This window comes from Acinonyx jubatus, chromosome B3, assembly GCF_027475565.1.
Source record: "Acinonyx jubatus isolate Ajub_Pintada_27869175 chromosome B3, VMU_Ajub_asm_v1.0, whole genome shotgun sequence".
Lineage (NCBI taxonomy): Eukaryota > Metazoa > Chordata > Mammalia > Carnivora > Felidae > Acinonyx > Acinonyx jubatus.
In genome coordinates this window covers 1,702,690-1,722,072 of record NC_069386.1, presented here as the reverse complement: position 1 = coordinate 1,722,072, position 19,383 = coordinate 1,702,690, and the positions used below count along the sequence as shown (strand labels likewise).

The 19,383-nt window shown below is 59.1% G+C and overlaps 1 protein-coding gene across 10 annotated transcripts in view; it reads right to left on the bottom strand.

The window, feature by feature from the left end:
* Positions 1–19,383, bottom strand: part of ARNT2 (aryl hydrocarbon receptor nuclear translocator 2) — a 148,915-nt gene that overhangs the window by 21,570 nt on the left and 107,962 nt on the right. For all 10 annotated transcript variants that reach the window (XM_053223451.1, XM_053223450.1, XM_053223449.1 and 7 more), the window contains exons 9-12: positions 13,350–13,426; positions 12,017–12,151; positions 9,800–9,874; positions 4,719–4,870 (exon numbers count right to left, since the gene is read on the bottom strand). In XM_053223451.1, the coding sequence (XP_053079426.1) occupies positions 4,719–4,870; positions 9,800–9,874; positions 12,017–12,151; positions 13,350–13,426 (439 nt within the window). The remainder of the gene's footprint in view (positions 1–4,718; positions 4,871–9,799; positions 9,875–12,016; positions 12,152–13,349; positions 13,427–19,383) is intronic.

The window sequence follows — 19,383 nt, the reverse complement described above, 5'->3', positions numbered from 1 at the left end:
GGTCCACGTGCAGGCTGTTTGGGTCACACTGACCAAGAGCCCCCCCTCCCCCCGCTTACTGACCACTTCCGCTCCTGGGGGCAGAGTCAGCAGAGGTGGTGTGGTCCACAGCCCCCCACCGAGACAGGGACGGCACAGGTCGCTGCCGGTCTGTTTCCCCCTTTTCTCTTTTTTAGAGAGAGAGAGAGAGAGAGAGAGAGCAAGGGAGGGGCAGAGGGAGGAGGGGAGAGAATCCCACGCGGGCTCTGGGCTCGGCGCAGAGCCTGATGCGGGGCTCAATCCCGTGACTCTGGGATCATGACCCGAGCCGAAATCAAGCGTCGACGCTCAGCCGACTGAGCCGCCAGGCGCCCTCTCTGCTGGGGACCCGCTGCTTCTCCAGGCAGCCTGCTCCATCCCGGAGGGAAACTATCACAGCAAGTCTGTCCCCGAAAGAGCCCAGACCTACTTCCTTCCAAGTCCCATTTTGAGTTCCCATCCTGCGGCCCAAGAAACGGGACAAACTGAATTCTTCTCAGCAGCCAGAGAGATGCACGTCTGAACCCCACTCGCCTGCAGCCGTGCCCATCACGTGGGCCTGGGCGTGTGTCCCCACCCCCCAACCACCAAGGGAAGACCACGTAGAAGGGACCAGCGACCAGCTTATTGAGAAGCTAGCCCAGACCGGCCCCGTTCCAGGAAGCATCCTGGACCGTCTACACCAGGCTCCGTGCTAGATCCGGGGAATGACGGGGCCAGCCCCACGGGGTCTGGGTGGTCACGGTGTGGACATTCTCCACGGGAGGACAGAGGAGTCCGCAAGCCCAGGGTGCTGACGTCAGAGACAGGATGCGGGAAGAAAGAACACGCGGCTGGTCTCCAGACCTGGGTGCGAGAGCCCAGGGGAAAGGTGAGCCATAAAATGTGGGATTTCCCCGCAGGAGTCTGTACCTGCACCCACAACACCAGGCAACAGCAGCACTAAAATCAGGTTTTTAAACAATTGCTATTTCAAAACATGGAAAAAGAATCAGTGTAACGATCCGCAGAAACACCCTAACACCGTATCGCCCTACTCGTCTCTTACGGTTCTGCCAATTCACGTGCACCCTGCGGGCCCCTGCAGTCTCCCCATTTCACAGACGCACACAGAGCCTCAAGGTCTGCGTGGCCTCCCTGCGCCAGGGATGTCAGGATGCCGTCGATCGCGTGGGACACTACCCGGACAGAGCAAGCAAGCAGCCACGAGGGGGGCCGCCGGACCTCTGGGACAACCGGGATCTGGTGAGGAGGCACGGGGGCTCCACGGGCTCGGCCGACCCGGGTGGGGCTACCAGTGCCCCCCCCGGGCGGAGTGCCGTCTGCATGCCCATGGGGAAGGACTCCGAATGCCCCTCACGGGGTCCGCGGCTGCCTCCGTCCAGAAGCAGGGGCGTGTTCTACGGAGAGGGCTCCTCGGGGCGGGACGGAAGGCAGGGGGAGCTGCTCGGCAAAGAGGAGGGACGTCCCCTGAGACAGGGCGGCGGCCTCATCAGGGCACAGGGGTAGAGGCAGGGAGGGAGGACATGAGGCCCAGGAGAGACGCTGTGGGGCCCTCTTCTCCACCAGGCTGTCTGCAGCAGGTGCACGGGAGGGCGGGACGCAGGACGAGCCCCAGGCCGGGGCCTGCTGACCGAGCCTCACCCCTCCCGGGCCCTAAGCTCTGCAGAGGCGAGGTCAGCCCCTTGCTCTCTCTCCCCACTCCCGCCCCCACTCCTGCCCCCGGGGCACAGGGCGGTTAAGGATCTTTCCGCGGAGTCTGCTGCGAGTCCAGCCAGAGGCAGGAACGCGGGGAGGGCCGGAGGGCTGGCGGTCGTCACTGCCCTCTGCTGCCCACGGCCAACAGCTCCCGCCGTCCCCGCCCAGGGAGGGCCGCTCTGTCCCCTTGGCTGTCAGCAACTCCGGCCGGCGGTCTCCTCCCCGCTGCCCCCAAAGGGCTTTCAAGAGCAACACGTGGGGCCACACCCCACAGGGAACATGCGTCCTGTTGTGTCGGGGCAGCCGGACTCAGACCCAGAGATCACACCTCTGCGGGGGAGGGAGGGAGTCAAAAGCCCTCAAGGTGACCAAGTTTACCCTATTGCAACTAGACCATCTCAGATACGGGAGAGAATAAGGGAGCGTACTGTTTCTGCAGCACAGATCGACTCCCGTTTGCAATCAGGAGGTCACACGGCCTGGGGTCAGAGGGCAGGAGGTCACACGGCCCGGGGACAGAGGGCAGGAGGCCACATGGCCTGGGGACAGACGGCAGGAGGTCACTCGGCCTGGGGACAGAGGGCAGGAGGCCACACGGCCCAGGGACAGAAGATAGGAGGCCACACAGCCCGGGGTCAGAGAGCAGGAAGCCACACAGCCCCAGGACAGAGGGCAGGAGGCCACACGACCCGGGGACAGAGGGCAGGAGGTCACACGGCCTGGGGACAGAGGGCAGGAGGCCACACGGCCCGGGGATAGAGGGCAGGAGGTCACATGGCCTGGGGACAGAGAACAGTAGGTCACATGGCCCAGGGACAGAAGACAGGAGGCCACACAGCCCGGGGTCAGAGAGCAGGAGGTCACACGGCCTGGGGTCAGAGAGCAGGAGGTCACACGGCCTGGGGACAGAGAACAGGAGGTCACATGGCCCGGGGACAGAAGATAGGAGGCCACACAGCCCGGGGTCAGAGAGCAGGAGGTTACACGGCCTGGGGACAGAGAGCAGGAGGTCACACGGCCCGGGGACAGAGAGCAGGAAGTCACACGGCCTGGGGACAGAGAGCAGGAGGTCACATGGCCCGGGGACAGAGAACAGGAGGTCACACGGCCCGGGGACAGAGAGCAGGAGGTCACACGGCCCGGGGACAGATGGCAGGAGGCCACACGGCCCGGGGACAGAGGGCAGGAGGTCACTCGGCCCGGGGACAGAGGGCAGGAGTCCACACGGCCCAGGGACAGAGAGCAGGAGGTCACACGGCCCGGGGACAGAGACCAGGAGGTCACACGGCCCGGGGACAGAGAGCAGGAGGTCACTCGGCCTGGGGACAGAAAGCATTGAGAGCCAGTTGCTGACACCAGTGCCCCCCCCCCCGTGGCTGCAGAGAAAGCCAGACAGAAGTGGGAGCAAATGCCAGGCTGTGAGGGGTTACGACGGGATGGAAGGCCAAGGGGGGCTCCTGACAGAGAGCTGGGCAGAGAAAGTTTTGGAAGACCAGAAAGCCTGGGGTCTTCGATGTTCAGGAAGCGGGTGCCCGTCCGAGAGTCTCAGGAAGAGCCCGTGGCAGGGGTGGACAAGGAGTGTGGCCCACGGGAGACAGAGGATGCGCTGGGAGGGCCCCGGAGGGGGAAGGAGTGGGAGGAGAGGAGGGGACACTGAGCCCCTCGGTCCCTCCTCCTCCCTGCTTCTCGGTTCACCGCCAGGCAGGAAGCAGCCGGGAGGAGCCAGCAGGACGGCTCACGCCAGGGCCCCAGAGCGGACAGCCGGCGGGTGGCAGAGGGGATCCCATGGCCCAACACCGTCTGCGGCAACTGAGGCGGACCCCACCCCACCGACCGGGCCCGTTCCGGCTCGCTGTCCCGCCCGCCTGCTTCACACACGCCGGCTGCACGCGGGACCCGAGGCCACCTGACAGACGTGCCGGGTGGGGGCCACGCGGAAACCCAGGTCAGCCGCCGGGAGGGACCTCGAGCGGGTGGCCCGGCCCGGCCGGCTCCGTGCCTTGTGGGTGAGGAGCAGGGCTGAAGCTGAGGCACAGGCACAGGGTGGGGCTTCCCCAGAAGGATGCCCCAAGGGGGGCTCCAAGGGGAACGCCCCAATCCAGGTAGTGGGCAGAGGACACAATGGGGCCAGAGCACCAAGCGAGCCAGCCAGGAGGCCACGGCCACTGCCTGGGGGCGGCATCACCGGGACGGCCGCCGGGAGCTGGAGGGGGGAGCAGACCCCACCAGCTCAGTGTGGAGCCAGGGAAAACGGGACAGGGGTGCCACTGGCCAGCGCGGGCACTCAGGGACTGCTCCCCCCCTGCCAGCTCACCCCGCGCCCCTGCCGTAGTGCCCGCAGACGCTGGGACCGCCCTGGCCTTTGTTCACACTGCTTCTTTGACCTTGCGTTTCCTCGAGAATAACAGGGAGGAGGCATGACCTGGTCCTGGCGGGGAGCCCGGCCCCACTCACTCCCCGCAGCAACCCAGAGGAGAGGCCTTATCGCCCCATTGCACAGACGGGAAAGCGAGGGCTGTGAAGTAACGTGACACCCAACTCGAGGTACAAGAAGCCGGGTGTCCAGACCGGGGCCCAGGTGTGCATGCCAAGGCACGTGGGGTACAGGGTGAAGCCGGGGGTGGTCCGGGGACTGCGGAGCCTTGAGCAGGAGGGACATGTCCAGGGAAACTGTGTGTCCCTGCAGCGCCACCCCCAGCCCCCTGCCCCGGGGCCCTGGAGCTGCCAGGGCCTTAGCCTCGCTCCCCTGCCCAGCTTCAGAAGGGCCCGGAAACCGGGCACAGGCGGCCGGCGCACCAGGCAGGGAACCAGGGAGGCCTGGGGAGAGAAGGGGGACGGAAGCGTGGCGGTGGCAGAGGACGCAGTGAGGGGCCCACAGGGACCGACCGCCAGCTGCAGGGGCGGGGAGCCTATGGGGGGAAAGGGCCCGGGGCAAGGTCACCAGCCCTCGACTCGGGGAGGGCACCCGGACCCAGCAGGGCTGGGGCGTGGCGAGCACGTACTTGACGTTGGTGTTGGTGCAGATGACGTACTCTATCTCGTCGGAGTAGGGGTTCTGGAACGTGAAGCTGCTGGTGCGGATCAACAGCCACTCCCGGTTCTTGGTGCGGAGCCGGTACATGACCGACAGCACCTGGCCCTTCAGTTTGACCACCTGAGGAAACATTCGGAGGAGGAAGGAAGTCAGGGGGAGGCAGGGCTCAGAACGGGGCGCCGCGGCAAAGACAGCCCGAGGGGACGGCCAGAGAGCAAGGCTGGGCCGAGGGGGCCTGTCCCCCTGAAGCAGGCACTGTCCTCTGTCACGTTCTCTGAAACACCTGTTTTCTACCAGGACTTTTCAGCTCTTCCAAATCGGGCCACAAAACTCTATAAGCCAAGTGTTTCCCTTTTCGCCGGGGCTGCTAGGGTACTCTGGGTTTGCAACTAGTACCCCGTCCCCGCCCCCCCCGCCCCAAGAAATGATCTCACTCAGGTGTAGAGTTACATCATAGCAGTGGATTTATTGCTTCCCACCTCGCATTACAAAAATCCTTAAGCTCCGTTTAACGCTGCTAATCGGGTCACGTATACTCTCCGGGAGGAAGGGGAACGAAATGATAAATTCATGTGTGCTATCTGTGTGCGTGCGGATCTGTTACTGCTTTTACGCTGCGGTACGGCTTCCAAACTACCTCCAAACGCACGTCCTCACAGGAGGCTGGTAAGGTGGGTCTCACTCTGGGTAGGGCTTTAATACCGAGTCTCGGACAGGTTAAGTAAGCTGCCGGAGATCAGACGACTCTGGGGGAAAAGCTCGGCCGGGAAGCAAGGTCTTACTGCCAAACCACGAGTGCCCGCTCCTGTGCTCCGTGTACACGCACAGTGTGTGCACAAGCAGAGACACAGGGCTGTGAGTGTGCTCACACAGCCCTCGTGACCAGATCCCGCGGCTACGGCATAAACAGGAGAAAGCCCAGGAACAAAGCCAGGCGGACGGCATGCCTCTCCGCAGGCCTGTGTCCCCAGATCCTGGGGCTGGTCGGGACAGAGAAGGCTCTGGACCCGGGGAAGACGGGCTGGCTTGACCACGAGACCAGAGTGTGATCAGAGATGAGAACGGGGACCTGGTCCCAGGGTCGCGGAGGGCCCGGCCCCTCTTCCTTACCTGCCCCCACTTGTACTTTGTTCCTGGTTGGATGTCTGTGCACAGCCTGGGGACAGGGACCTCTTGGTGACCTGAGTCCCGCCCCCCCGGCCCCGCCCTCGCACAGAACAGGCACATCACCTGAACTTCCTTGATGGGTCTGTTGGCCCCACGCCCTGGGCTGATGCGCCTGAGTGACCACCCCTGGGGAACCCAGACGAATGAAACCTGAGAGGGCTGGACACCCTGGTGGGAAACCCTGAGTGATCCAGAAACCAGACCAATGTCCAGGGGGGCGGTGACCCTTCCTGGCACCAAGCTCGAGGAGGCAGACGCAGGGTCAGGCAAGACCCCGACCCTCAGGGGTCACTGCCCGTCAGCAGGTCCCAGCAGGAAGCTGGCTCTTTCCCCACAGGACCACAGGTCAAGGCCACGTGCCCCGGGGGCCGGCACGCTGAGGGGGTCCCGTGGGAGACTCTCTGAATCTGCACAAAACACAGGGAAGAGGACAGCCACCTCCCACGTGTTGAGCCCCAAGTCGTGGCTCCCTGAAGCAGCTGCTGTGCGTCTCCTAACCGAATGCCCGAGATGGGGGGAGAGGTTTTAGCTCCACGGAACAAACACCGGCCAAGGCACCGCCCGGGTGCAAAGCCGGAGAAGCAGCGGAGGGAGGGCGCCCGCAGCCCCCGCCCTCCCCGGGGCCAAGTTCCTGGCTCGGCCTGTGACACCAGCCACCTCGCGTGGCCCTCACGACAGCACCGCGTGGATCTGGAAAGTGAGCCCCAGAGGAGTTAAACATCCCGCCACGGCCTGACAGAGAAGCACGGAGGCAGGAGGGGGTCCCGGATCCCCCGGCCCCCACCGCCCGCTGTGTCTTCACGAACCTCCGGGGCCGAGGCAGAGCCCCTGTCCCAGGACAGGTACGTCAGCGGCGGTAACCAGGCCCAGCAGGCCGAGTCCCGTCTCAGAACCGTAGGCTCAGGAGGCACAGGGTCGCCAGGATGCCGTGGGGTCCACGGAGGGTTCCTGGACGGAGACAGGGCTGGGCTCCCAGATGTACAGCATCGACGTGCACGCTGAGTCCGGCTGCCAGGCTCGCACGGACCACGCAGGCCGGCCACAGCCCCGCCACCCCGCACTCGGTGCTCCACCGTGCACGGCGGGCAAGCAGACAGCAGAGGGGGCCGGGGTCCCGGCCCCGGGTCTCTCGGGGTCCCACACTTCCGCCTGACCTCTGGGGGACCTGTAACCCGGCGGGGGTCCGAGAGCAGAGCCAAGGGCAGATGCAGTTGGGGGCCCCTGCGTCGGGCGCCTTCCCAAACCCAAACCGCTCAGGAACCTGGCGGCCCCCTGAGGTCTCACGTCCGGGCCGCTCACACACTTCGGTTTAAATCCAGAGTTCCAGGGCGGACCGTGGGCCGACACAGCCCCCTCTGCGCTTCTGGAAAAACCAGCCGCTTCCTTTGATCAACATCTGTCCCCCAGCCCGGCCGCCGGTGGCCGGAGCCCAAAGAACACATTCGAGGGGCCGAGGCCAGCGCTCCAGGACGTCCCCGTGGCCGCCCGGCTGTGGCCTGCCGAGCGGTGACCGCAGGGCCGTCGGCCCTCAGGCGTGGTTCGGGCTTCGCCTCCTGCCCGCAGGGTGAGCTGGTCGTTCCCGGGGCGAGGGGTCCGTAAGCAGGTGCCGCGCGGGGTCGGGTGTTACGTTCCTCCTGTTTCCGCCCCCAAACCACTGGCTTCCGGCAGCATCCGCGGGGTCATGTCAGCCTGCTGTCGGACGGAGAGGCCTGGGTGTGGTGTGGCGACAGGCAGGACGGGCTGGCAACGGCGGCCTCACCCCCCGGTTAGCGCTGTGCTGTGTGACTTGGGGCCGGCGGCCGAAGCTCTCTGAGTCCTGGCGTCCGCCCTGAAAAGTGGGGCTGCCTACAGACCCCGTGGGCTGACGATTACCTTAGATCGTGTGCGACAAGGGCTCTGTCACTAACCCGGCAGGGAGGCTCTGTGGCCACAGACCCGGAAAAGGGAAGCAGACCCAGCGCGAGGTGTAGAACGATCTCCACGGATTCGGCGAACACGCCTCATGAGGACGACTCGGGCAACACGCGTCAGCCTCTCCTCTCACGTGTTCCCGGAACGAAAGTCACTTGCCACGGGTCGCGGTCCATTCAGACTTTATCAAGAGCCACCCACCCAGGAGGAAGCTCCAGCTCCGTGGTGGACGTGATGGTGACACGCACAGACGTGGAGCCCGACCACAGGAAGCTTATGTTTCAGAGAGGGAATGGGGGGAAGGCAATCAGGGGACAAATAGATAAAACAATTACCAACTGGATCAGCTGTTGTGGAGGAAAAACGAGGGCAGAGGAGGGTGGGGGCTTTCTGGGCCGGCATGGTGGCCGTTGACCACACCTCTGAGAGGACAGGAGTTAAAGCCTAATCAGTAAGAAGACCTCGGTCCTGGGAAGAGTGCGGGAACAGCATTCTAGTCGGAGGGAGCATGTGCAAAGGCCCTGAGGTGGGGAATAGCACCCGAAGACCCGTGTGACCGCGTGGCGTGAGCCCGTGAGGATAAGACACGTGGGGCGAGGGTCACACTGAGCCTGCGGCTGTGGCGCGGAGCTCGGATCTGGTTCTGGGTGTGCTGGAAAGCCACCGGCACGGGTAAATAAGGCCACGGCAAAGAACGATTTGCGTCTTCAGCGGTGTGGAGCAGGCGGGAGTAGAGCGGGGAGACCGGCAAGGCTGCGGCCGCAGTGGAGAGAGTGAGAGCGGGTGGGGAGGGGGGTGCTGGCCGAGGCGGGCGGGAAGGAGCAGAGGGAGAGGGGACGGCTGTGCACAGGTCCCGGGGGGAACAGGACGTGAGTGCTGGGTGTGGCAGCAAAGCCAGAGCAGGGAGGACGCTGTCTGGGCTCCTGGCCTGTGCAGGCGGGGCCACGGCGGTGCAGGGGGGCGGGCTCGGAGAGCCCGAGGGCTGTGGGCGCGGTGCAGGGGCGTGCGAGGTGCCTGGGCGCCCACAGCCGGTGCTGTCGCCTGGACAAAGTCGCCGGGGAGACGCTACGGGGACAGCGAGAGGGAAGGGAGGCAAGGGCCCAGCTCTTGGAGAAGCAGGATCCGGTGGTGTTCGCGAGGAGTGGGGGCGGAAGGGAGCGGAGTTTCGGCGGTGGACGCGGCGAGCGGCCATCCCCCTAAAGAAGGAACTCAAAGGCCCTCATCCTGGAAAACCCGCGGTTTCCCTTCCTGGGCTGGGACGCCCACGGCCTGGGAGCAGGAACCTCTTCCCGGCCGCCACGGCTGAGCGCTGGGACACGTGGCTCCCACGCATCCACCCTGTGGTCTTAGGAGCCCCTGCTCCTGAGTGGCCCTCTCCTGTCCTGAGATGTGGCCACGTGATGCGCCCGCGACTGTGCAGAAGCAGCCAGCAAGTTGAGGACCCAGGTCTCCCGCGGAGCCCGGGCCCCACCGGAGCAGGTGCTCAGCCCCAGGCAGCGGACGGCGGGGCCGCGAGGGGGCGCCTTCCTCCCAGGCTCCCCAGAGCGTCCTGAGTCTGTCTCCCCCGCCGTACCCCTCCCGGGGCGTCAGCAGGCCGACAGGGGTGTCCTGAGGCCCCTCCCTACCCGGCACCCCTCACCTGGACGTCCAGCTCCCAGGGCACCCCCTCCAGGCAGATGCCCCCACATTTGCCTTCCTTGCACCCCGGCCGCCAAAACCGTCTCGAATATGCTGCCCCGCGTGCACTCTCGTCGGGGACTCGGGCGGGGGTGGGGGCCTGAACGCCTCACGTGGCCTCGGCAGCCTTCACCCCGACCCCCCGCCTCCCTGCACATTGTTAGCCTCTCTGTCCCCTGCCCTTCTGCCAGTCACGGCTCCCGGATGGGTCCGCCCTCCCCACTGGACCTGCCCGGCAGGTGCGGGAGCGAACGGGTACCCGGGCCCCACGTCAGCAGCCGGCTCCGGCGGTACCTGCTGGAAGCTCTCGCGCAGGTGGCTCTGATCCTCCGAGTGGCAGAATTCCAAAATGTCCTTTCCGAGGAGATCCTGAATAAAAAGACAAGCTTGAAGAACCCCCGCCCCCCACGACTGACGCACGACTGCAGAAGCATCCGTCTGCATCCCCTTCCGCCCTGTCCCTCCGCTCACCGCGTCGTAAGGGGGACAGTGGACGCGGGGGGGTTCCCCCCCGTGCCCACCTCTGTCCCTCTGCACGCTCGGCACCCCTTCCGCATCTGGCTCAGGCCCCCCGTCAGCAGCCCCAGTGCAATTTTACTGGTTCGCCTTGGAGAGGCAAATTGTAATAAACACACTTTAGAACATTTAAAAATGTTTTAAAAACTTGAGGGACGTCTGCGTGGCTCAGTCGGCAAAGCGTCCGACTTCAGCCAGGTCATGATCTCACGGTCCGTGAGTTCGAGCCCCGCGTCGGGCTCTGGGCTGACGGCTCAGATCCTGGAGCCTGTTTCAGATTCTGTGTCTCCCTCTCTCTCTGCCCCTCCCCTGCTCGTGCTCTCTCTCTCTCTCTCCCTCAAAAATAAATGTTTAAAAAAAGCATGAAAAGAAAGCAAATGGCAGGGCAAAGACGGATGCGCTGCCTATGGAAACCAGAACTGTTTTGGTGTGGACAGCGGCACTCTCTTGTGGCCGCACGCACGCTGGAGTGTAAGATAACTGCACTTGTGAAGGCTGTTTACCGTCTACCTTCACCGTCTGCCTTGTATCCAAAGGACCCAGCACTAACCCGAGACCAAAGCGTGTTTTGCCGCAAAACCAGCCAGTGGAAGACGAGCCGTCACAGGGCAGCTCCTGTGTGTTGTGGGAAAGTGGTCCAGCTGGATGTGGGACGTGTCGTGGGCGGCAAAGGATGGAGGCTAATCCACTGATTGGAACCCGAACCAGCAAGTGGCCTCAGCGGGAGCTGGCAGGGGGGAGGAAGTCCGCTCTGCGTGCCAAGAAGCATCTAGATGCTCCTGGAAGGTGCCGGCGGGTGCACGGGTCTGGCTAGGCACATGCCACCGTCCGAGGTCACGGTGAATTTGGGGACCAGTTAATTTCCTCCCTTGATTCCACCCAAGAACCTCAAGTCTGCAAGAATCTAGAGATGGAGGTTTGTCCGAATGGTTCCAGTATTTCAATTTGGTTTGTGGCTCTAAAATCACAGGTAAGCAAAAGACCCACACCAGTGTATCCCAAATTTCGCTCCTAGAACAGAGGTCTTCTTCGTTCTTTTTTTAAGTGCTTTTTATTTCGGAAGGCACTAAAATCTATAGAAAAGTCCTTTACCTAGATTGTCATGTCTGCGGTTTTCACTCTCTTTTGCACATATGGAAACGTAAATGCACGAATGAGAAATATGAAAATATGTGTAACGAAACATCCTTCATACCTACACACACACCCTGAAAAAGTTCTTATTAAATCATCTGGAAGCAGGAGACAGAATGACACCTGTCCTAAAGTATGTATCTCAGAAAATGACATCTGACAAAAAAATGAATATTCCGTATGACACCTAAAAACCCCACGGATACTCCACACATATTAATATTTCTTCAATTATCTCCCAGACGTCTTTCTGGCTACGTGTCTCCAGCCTGGGGCCCCACGGAAGGCCTTCCCGCTGCAGACTGTGCCGTTTTGTATTTGGTTTCTCTTAATCTAGAATAACTCCTCCTGCCTTTCTGTGTCTCTCATGACGCTGATATTTCTTTAAAAAGGTCTGGGAGAAAGACCGGACAATATGCTCCTGTAACAAAAGGTCCCGAATACGTTTCAGTAGCAAGGGATTAGGCAAAATTAGGTGAACATCTTTCTCAGTCTTGTCACTGAGAACATGTTTTTTTTAAGTTCCCAAGGAGATGTCCTGTTTCGTGATCATCCAAGTTAACGAATCCGAGAGCCCCTTTTCCCTAGAGCATCTTGACTCTGGTTTGTGAAAACTCAGCCAGATGGACGGGATGGAGAGGGCCAGAAGCAGAGGGTTAATTTTAAGCCGTGCAGCCAGCCGTGTGCAACGCCTTCCTTGCTTTGGAAGGACATCCCTCTCTCCCAGCAGGAATATGGATTTCTATGCCCTACACCGTGTTCCCTACACCGTCATCCTGCTGAATCTCGAACAAAGGACAGAAGGGCTTTTCAAGTAAAGGTAAATGTCTAGCCACCCGCCACGGGCCCCGAGCTACGTACCTGGGGTTGGTAGCCAACCACGCTGATGCACCGGGGGTCCACGAACGTGATGACCCCATCAGAGCTGTGTCGGGATAAGAACTCCGTGGGCACCGACACCCCGCTCATGTCCATGCACACGGGAGAGCTGGTCACCTGCGAGGAGGGACCCGCACTGAGGTGGTCTTGACAGAGACAGGGACAGGGGCAGGAGAGGCAGAGACTGGGAACAACCCACGGGGACTTAATGTCACAGATGCTTCTGTGTCATCGGTACGGCGGGTCTGAAACGTTCAAAGGGGTGCCTGGGCGGCTCAGTCGGCTGAACGTCCGACTTTGGCTCAGGTCACGATCTCATGGTCTGTGAGTTCGAGCCCCACGTCGGGCTCTGTGCTGACAGCTCAGAGCCTGGAGCCTGCTTCGGATTCTGGGTCTCCCTCTCTCTCTCTCTCTGCCCCTCCCCCACTCACACTCTGTCTCTCTTTCTCTCTCAAAAATAAATAAATGTTAAAAAAAATTTTTTTTTATATCTCATGTCTTTGCCTCTTCCTCTAAAGAGGAAAATTCTAGGGGCTCCTGGGTGGCTCAGTCGGTTGAGCGTCTGGCTTCAGCTAAGGTTATGATCTCGAAGTTCGTGAGTTCGAGCCCCGCGTCGGGCTCTGTGCTGACAGCTCAGAGCCTGGAGCCTGCTTCGGATTCTGGGTCTCCCTCTCTCTCTGCCCCTCCCCCACACATGCTCTGTCTGTCTGTCTCTCTCTCAAAAATAAATAAACATTAAAAAAAAATTTAACATTCAAAGCGTCCTGGCCTCGCCTTCGACTAACTGTACGCTTGGGCCACCTTACGTTCTGAGCCTCAGTTTCCCCACCGGCCAGTGGGAACAACGAACCCCCTGCGATCTCACAGGGTATGCAGCTGGTGCTCAGAGGTGTTCCTACTCTTCCCTTCCCCACCTTCCCCTGACTCAGGATGGCAAATGGCTGTACGGGACGGGTCAGATGTTTGGAGGGTAGATGCTTGTGGAGCGAGTGTTTGCAAGGCTTCACTCGCCACCCCTCCCCCCCCACCACTGTGAGGAATAAGCAATGCTTATCACACGTGGATACGTGAATGATGCCTCTCAACCACGTGTCTGAAGGCGGTGAGACCTGGGAGCCAGGAGCGCGACAGGCTAGCGTCCCCCAAGCCACGTCTACTGTGGCCCGCGGTCGCTGGCAGGGGCTGGCGTCCTGCTGTCCCTGCTCTCTCCCACATCCATCCTCCGCCCTGCCCGGCGAGGGGCCCGGAGCCCTGAGGACGCTGGGCTCGCAGGGCTGGGGACAGTCACCCACCCGCTCCTGCTGTCCTCCCTCACCTGGAGTCTTCCGATGGCCACGAGGCAGTACTTGCTGCCCTGCCCCACGTCCGCGTCCTCCTCGGGTATAGTCATGCCTGAAACGAGACAAGCCGGGCTCGTCCACGCCTGCCCAAGGCGGATGGGAAAGGGCAGAAGCGCCCAGGCACGTATGAGTGCAACCAAAACCACAGGTGCACGTGGACCACCCAGGGTCTGGGGAGGCGGCGGTGAAGGGACCCGCCCGGCCGGCGTCTCCGGTGGCCTCCGGGGGCCTCACCCCTGCGTCTGTGGATGACACGCGAGATCGTGAGGAAGATGAAGCGCAAAGTACCCATTTGGACATTTGCAAACTTGGCCAGGACGTCCAGCTATAAAAGAAACCTCGGGAAGAAGCACAAGTGGGCATTTCTGGTGCCGTAAACGTTTCATTTGCACGGACTCGAAAGGAGAAAAGGGGGTGGTTACCGAGCGCTGAGAACCAGAGCTCTCTGGGGCGCCCGGCCGGCTCCGTCACCAGGGCATCATTAGACTCCGGATCTCAGGGCTGCGAGTTCGAGCCCCACGTTGGGCGCGGGGATCGCCTAAAAATAAAATCCTTAAACAACAAACAAAACCCCGGTGCTCTGGAGAGGCAGGACCTGGTGAAAACAACCCTCGTTGTTCTCTGGTCGGAAAAGAGTCTTCTGCCCCGTCCGGCGGGGGTCTGGCAATGCGCGTCACTCGTGGTGCAAGGTTCCCACCTTAGCGAAGCAAGCAAGCGTCTCTTACGCCACGCAGCTTATCATAAAGACCGCCACACTGGTCACCCCAAAGCTTCCGGGGACGCAACCCCACAAGTACGGGGACAGCCCCTCACCGCCGACCGCGGCTCTGAGAGCCAGAGAAGCGTTGCTCTGTTCCCAGCACACCGTCCCGTCCGCTCCCGCAGGTGGCCGCTCTCTGACGTTTCTGCTTCACCCCTGCTGTATTTCTCTCCTACCCAAAGGAGCAGGTACACGCGTCATTTTCTTACCTTCTCTCCTTTGGACCGGGAAGAGGAGTGCCCCTTAGACACTCCCGGGCTTTCGCTCACCTCACCGGACAGCAGGTCCCGGAACGCACGCCCTCGTTATTCCCAGATCGCAGGTACCGGGGCTCATCGGCCACTTGCCCGCGTGCGAACGTGCAGGTGTTTCTGACGCTGGGCAATGTCAACGCCTCAAAGAACCACCTTGTGCTCCTGCGTCCTCCAGCAACTGGAAGGAAGTGCGCCTGTGGATTCACCCAGAGGACACCCGTCCCAGGGACTGCCGGGTGCAGGCCAGGTGCGGTCGTAGGTTTGGGTGTTGCCAAATTTCCCCCAGGAGGGGCGTGCCGACGAGCGTTCCCACAATGTGTCCGAGAGGCCCGCGTCCCCCCAGTCTTGGCCAGCGGAGCGTGCCGTCACGTACGTGTGAGGACCAGTTTTGGATCCTGCCCTTCCGTGAATTATCTGTTCCGTCTCTTCCCCATTTTCCTCCTGGGATTTTGGTCCTTTGACTCTCAATTTTCTCTTGAATGCTTATTTATTTTGGAGAGAGAGAGAGAGAGAGAGTCCAAGCAGGGGAGGGGCAGAGAGGGAGGGAGACACAGAATCCGAAGCGGGATCCAGGCTCCGAGCTGTCAGCACAGAGCCCGACGCGGGGCTCGAACTCACGGACGGCGAGATCATGACCTGAGCCGAAGTCGGTCGCTTGACCTACTGAGCTTCCCAGGCGCCCTTCTGCCTCTCAATACTCAAGAGTTCGTCACATATTAAGGGATTAAGTCCTTGTTGTGAATATGGCCTCCTGGTTGGTGCCGTCTTCTGGCTTTGCGTCTGGCGACTGAACAACTTTAGTTTTTATGGAGTCAGATTCATCAATCTTTTCTTTTACCACCATCGTTCTTAAGATACCAGCAAGCTCTTTTATGGAGTTCCGGAAAGCCATTTCCTACACCAAAACTCACCCGTGTTTTCCCCTGATGTTTTCATGCTTTCACTTCCTACATTTAGATCCCTAACCTATTGGAAACTATTCTCGTGTGGGGCGTGAGCCACGGGATCTGATCTTATCTCTGTCCGAATGGCTGTCTGTTTGTCCATCCACATTTATTAACGGCGCAGTGATCTAAGATGTTGCCTTTATCCTACGATAAATTCCCATACACCTTTGGCTCTAATTCTGGGCTTTCTCTTCTATTCTACTGGCCAGCGGTCTATTAAGCATCAGTCTTGTGCGATTTTAATTATAGAGGCGTTATTGCAGGGTTTAGTATCTGGTAAGGCTGTTCCTCTCTTACACTTTTTCAGTGTTTTCTAGGCTATTCTCAGGGATTTACATGAAGCTTAGTACCAACTTACTTCACTCCACAAAACAGCTTGCTGGTTTTCTTATCTGGCCTGCATTAAATGTATCAATTAACTTCACGAGAACGGACATCTTTGTAATGCGGAGTCATCTGCCCCAAGAACGGGGGCATTTTCCGATTTGTTTGAGCCTGCTTTTGTGTTGGGGGGTGTTTAAAATTTTCCTCACATGTACCTGTACTCTGTACACTTACTAAAGTTATTCCTAAGTCTTTAATCGTCTTCTGTTGCTATTTAAAGGGGGTTCGCTCTACCGTTACGACTTCCGTTTATTATTTATGTATACGGGGACGATTGATTTTGTATGTTAGCACCGCGGTGTGCCATTTCACTGAATTGTGCTGTTTCAGTTAGCTTTGTGACTGGCCCACTGGGCTTTTGCAGGTGAACTATCCCAGAATTGAAAAGACGTCATTCTTCCTTCTTCACACATTTAGTTGCCTCTGATTCATCTAAGGGAACGGGCTAGTATCTCTTAACGACGCTGAAGAGTGGTAGAGAGATTGGGAAGTCCTACCTTGTTTCTGATCTTACTGGAAATGCCGGAAATTTCTCGATCACATAAGATACCTTCTTAGAAGAGAAGTTATCCCCGAATCACTTTGGTATTCTTGAAAATCTATCGAATGCCTTCATAGGAGACATCTGGATTCTAACATCTGTTACGCACACAGTCGATTACAATATATTGTTTTACTTGAGGTATGTGAAGAAAACGTGCCCTCACACAGACAGGTAGCTGGAGGAGGGAGAAGTTTTTCTCAGATCATTGTGGATGTTAATCTTTGATGCTTTCCTAAATCTTGACAAGTGGCTGTTTCTCCTTTTTTTTTTTTTTTAATGTTTATTTATTTTTGAGACATAGAGTGTGAGCAGGGAGGGGGGAGCAGAGAGAGAGAGAGGGAGACAGAATCGGAAGCAGGCTCCAGGCTCTGAGCCATCAGCACAGAGCCCAACACGGGGCTCGAACCCACGAACCACGAGATCATGACCTGAGCCGAAGTCGGACACTTAACCAACTGAGCCACCCAGGCGCCCTGACAAGTGGTTGTTTCTTGAAGGTCAACTGTAATGTAAAAATAAAAACTGTATCAATGAGTATTTCAGCATTCTGTTACATTATAACAGATTGGTCTTACACTTTGAATGGGCCTTTTACTGATATATGACTGGAACACAATGTATTCATCACTAGGGAAATACTGGTCCATCAAATCACACAGATCTAAATGTTGCCACATTAGAATACATGATATTTTAAAAATCTGGTATATTAAAAAAAATACCATGGCGTATTTCATCAGAAACATTTCTAGGTATTGGTCAAGACCATGGTGGTGGACACAAGTTTCCCAAAATTCACATTCTTACTAGAAAGCTTTAATTGTATCACTGACAGCAAATACTATCATTTTCATTGAGGTGACAGGTTCATTTTAATTTTTTACATAAATATCTGCCAAATACACAAATTTATTTACCTTTTTTTAACGTTTGTTTTTGAGAGAGAGAGAGAGAGTGTGTGCGTGCGCATGCATGAAAGCAGGGGGGTGGACAGAAAGAGGGAGACAGGATCCCAAGCAGCCTGATGTGGGGCTTGAACTCATGAATCATGAGATCATGACCCGAGCCGAAGTCAGACACCTCACTGACTGAGCCCCCCAGGCGCCCCCCAAATATGCAAGTTTAAATGAACCACAGTTTGTCAGTCATTCTTTCAAGTAAAAAATGGCGTTTCATAAAAAAAGCAACTTGTTGGGCTCACAACTCAAACAACTGCACATGTGCTTCTCCCGGACACAACCACTATGCTTGGATATGCAGCACAAGTGGCTGTGTGCGTGCGTCCTTCCCATTTCAGGGTCCCATCCGGTCAGTGCTTTTTACAGCCTCATCAAGGACATGCTTAGGCGAAACCAGCATTAAAAAAATGTTACACTTTCACTGCAAGCGTGTGGTGACCACGACGGCGGGTTGGTGGCACTGCCTTGAGGCACGCTGAGGCTCCACAAGTGTCTACCCGCCACTGCCTACGCACCACCCGCGCAAAGCGGACGCAGTTTAAAGGTCCAACCACGTCTCGGTGCCCCGGGGAAAGCGTCTCAACTCTGCGCGCCTCTGAGACGGTCTCCGGACGCCCGGGGTCCACGGAGCAGCCCTGACAGCCGCCACCGCACGTGCTGTCACCGCCCCCCCGGCCCCCCCCCCCCCCCCCCAGCCTGGGCCTCCCGGCCTCGTCTCCGCTGATCCTCTCCCCCTGCCTCCACTTCTAGCCACACAGTAACCGGACCCGAGACCGTCCCCGACTCGCTTTGCCTCTGGAGCTCCAGGCCCTGACTCCACCTGCCTCCTGGGAAGATTCACCCCTGTCTCAGGCCGCCGTGAGACTCAACCCTGCCCAAATCCTCCTGCCAACGCCCGTTCCCCTGGTCTGCTCTCCTGCAGAGGATGGCTGGTGACCTCTCCCCCTTCCGCGTCTGTCCCCTCCTCCTTCTGCGCAGGCGTACGTCCCCTCCCCCTTCCTCCTGCTTACGCATAGTCCCCTCCCCCTTCCACGCAGGCGTACGTCCCCTCCCCCTCCCGCGTACGTGTACGTCCCCTCCCCCTTCCTCCTGCTTACGCATAGTCCCCTCCCCCTCCCGCGTACGTTCCCGCCCCCTTCGTCCCGCATACGCGTATATCCGCTCCCTCTTCCGTGCCGGCAGAACGCAGGTTTGTTCAGAGGGGGCTGTGTCCACCCCGTTGGGGTGGCAGTGGTCAGGGACGCAGCTCTGGCCTGTGAGGCGTGAGCAGAAGTCCCTGCGTGAGGCTCTCAGGAAAGAGCCTCCTTTTGGGGAGCCCAAGCGTGATGGTGGAGTCCTCGCAGCCATCCTGAATGCAGGAAGCCATGGTCACGTGACAAGGCCTCCAGAGATGGGATGGTCACCGCGTACCTAATGACTCTCTTGACTTTTCACCTGCAGGCCCTCGACCTGTCTGCACTCGCCCTTCCGACAGATAAAGGGTACGCGGTCTCCCAAGTCGGCCAAACATCCTTTTGCTTCAATTTAACCGTTCTTCCTTCAAAAATGGCTCAAGTGTCCCTTTCCCCTTGTCACTCCTCTGAATATGCTTCTGGCCGGGGCATTCCCCTGGAAACGGTTTCCCAGGATGCTCTAGGTATGACCATTGCCACGACCTCGCTTCGTTTATTCTGGACACTACGGAACGTGGGTCCCTGGCACGGAAGGCGGGGCACGCAAGGTGTGAGTCACGCTGACAGCCGTCCACAATACACATGCCCACGACTTACACTTCCAGCCAATTTACCTTCCTGCCCGAAACAGCCGAAAACAAACAGATCTAAGAAACAACGGTTTTGGGGGCACGTGGGTGGCTTGGTCGGTTAAACGTCTGCCTCTTGATTTCGGCTCAGGTCATGATCTCGCAGTTTGTGGGTTTGGGGCCCGTGTTGGGCTTTGCACTGACAGCATGGAGCCTGCTTGGGATTCATTCTCTCTCTCTCTCTCTCTCTCCCTCTCTCTCTCTCTCTCTCCCTCTCTCCCTCTCTGCCCCTCCCCTGTTCACTCTCTCTCAAAAATAAGTATTAAAAAAAAAAAAAAGAAACAATGGTGTTCAAGACACTGTATATGAGACAATAAACAAGAATCATCTGTGAGGTATGGAAAACAAATGTGCCCAACG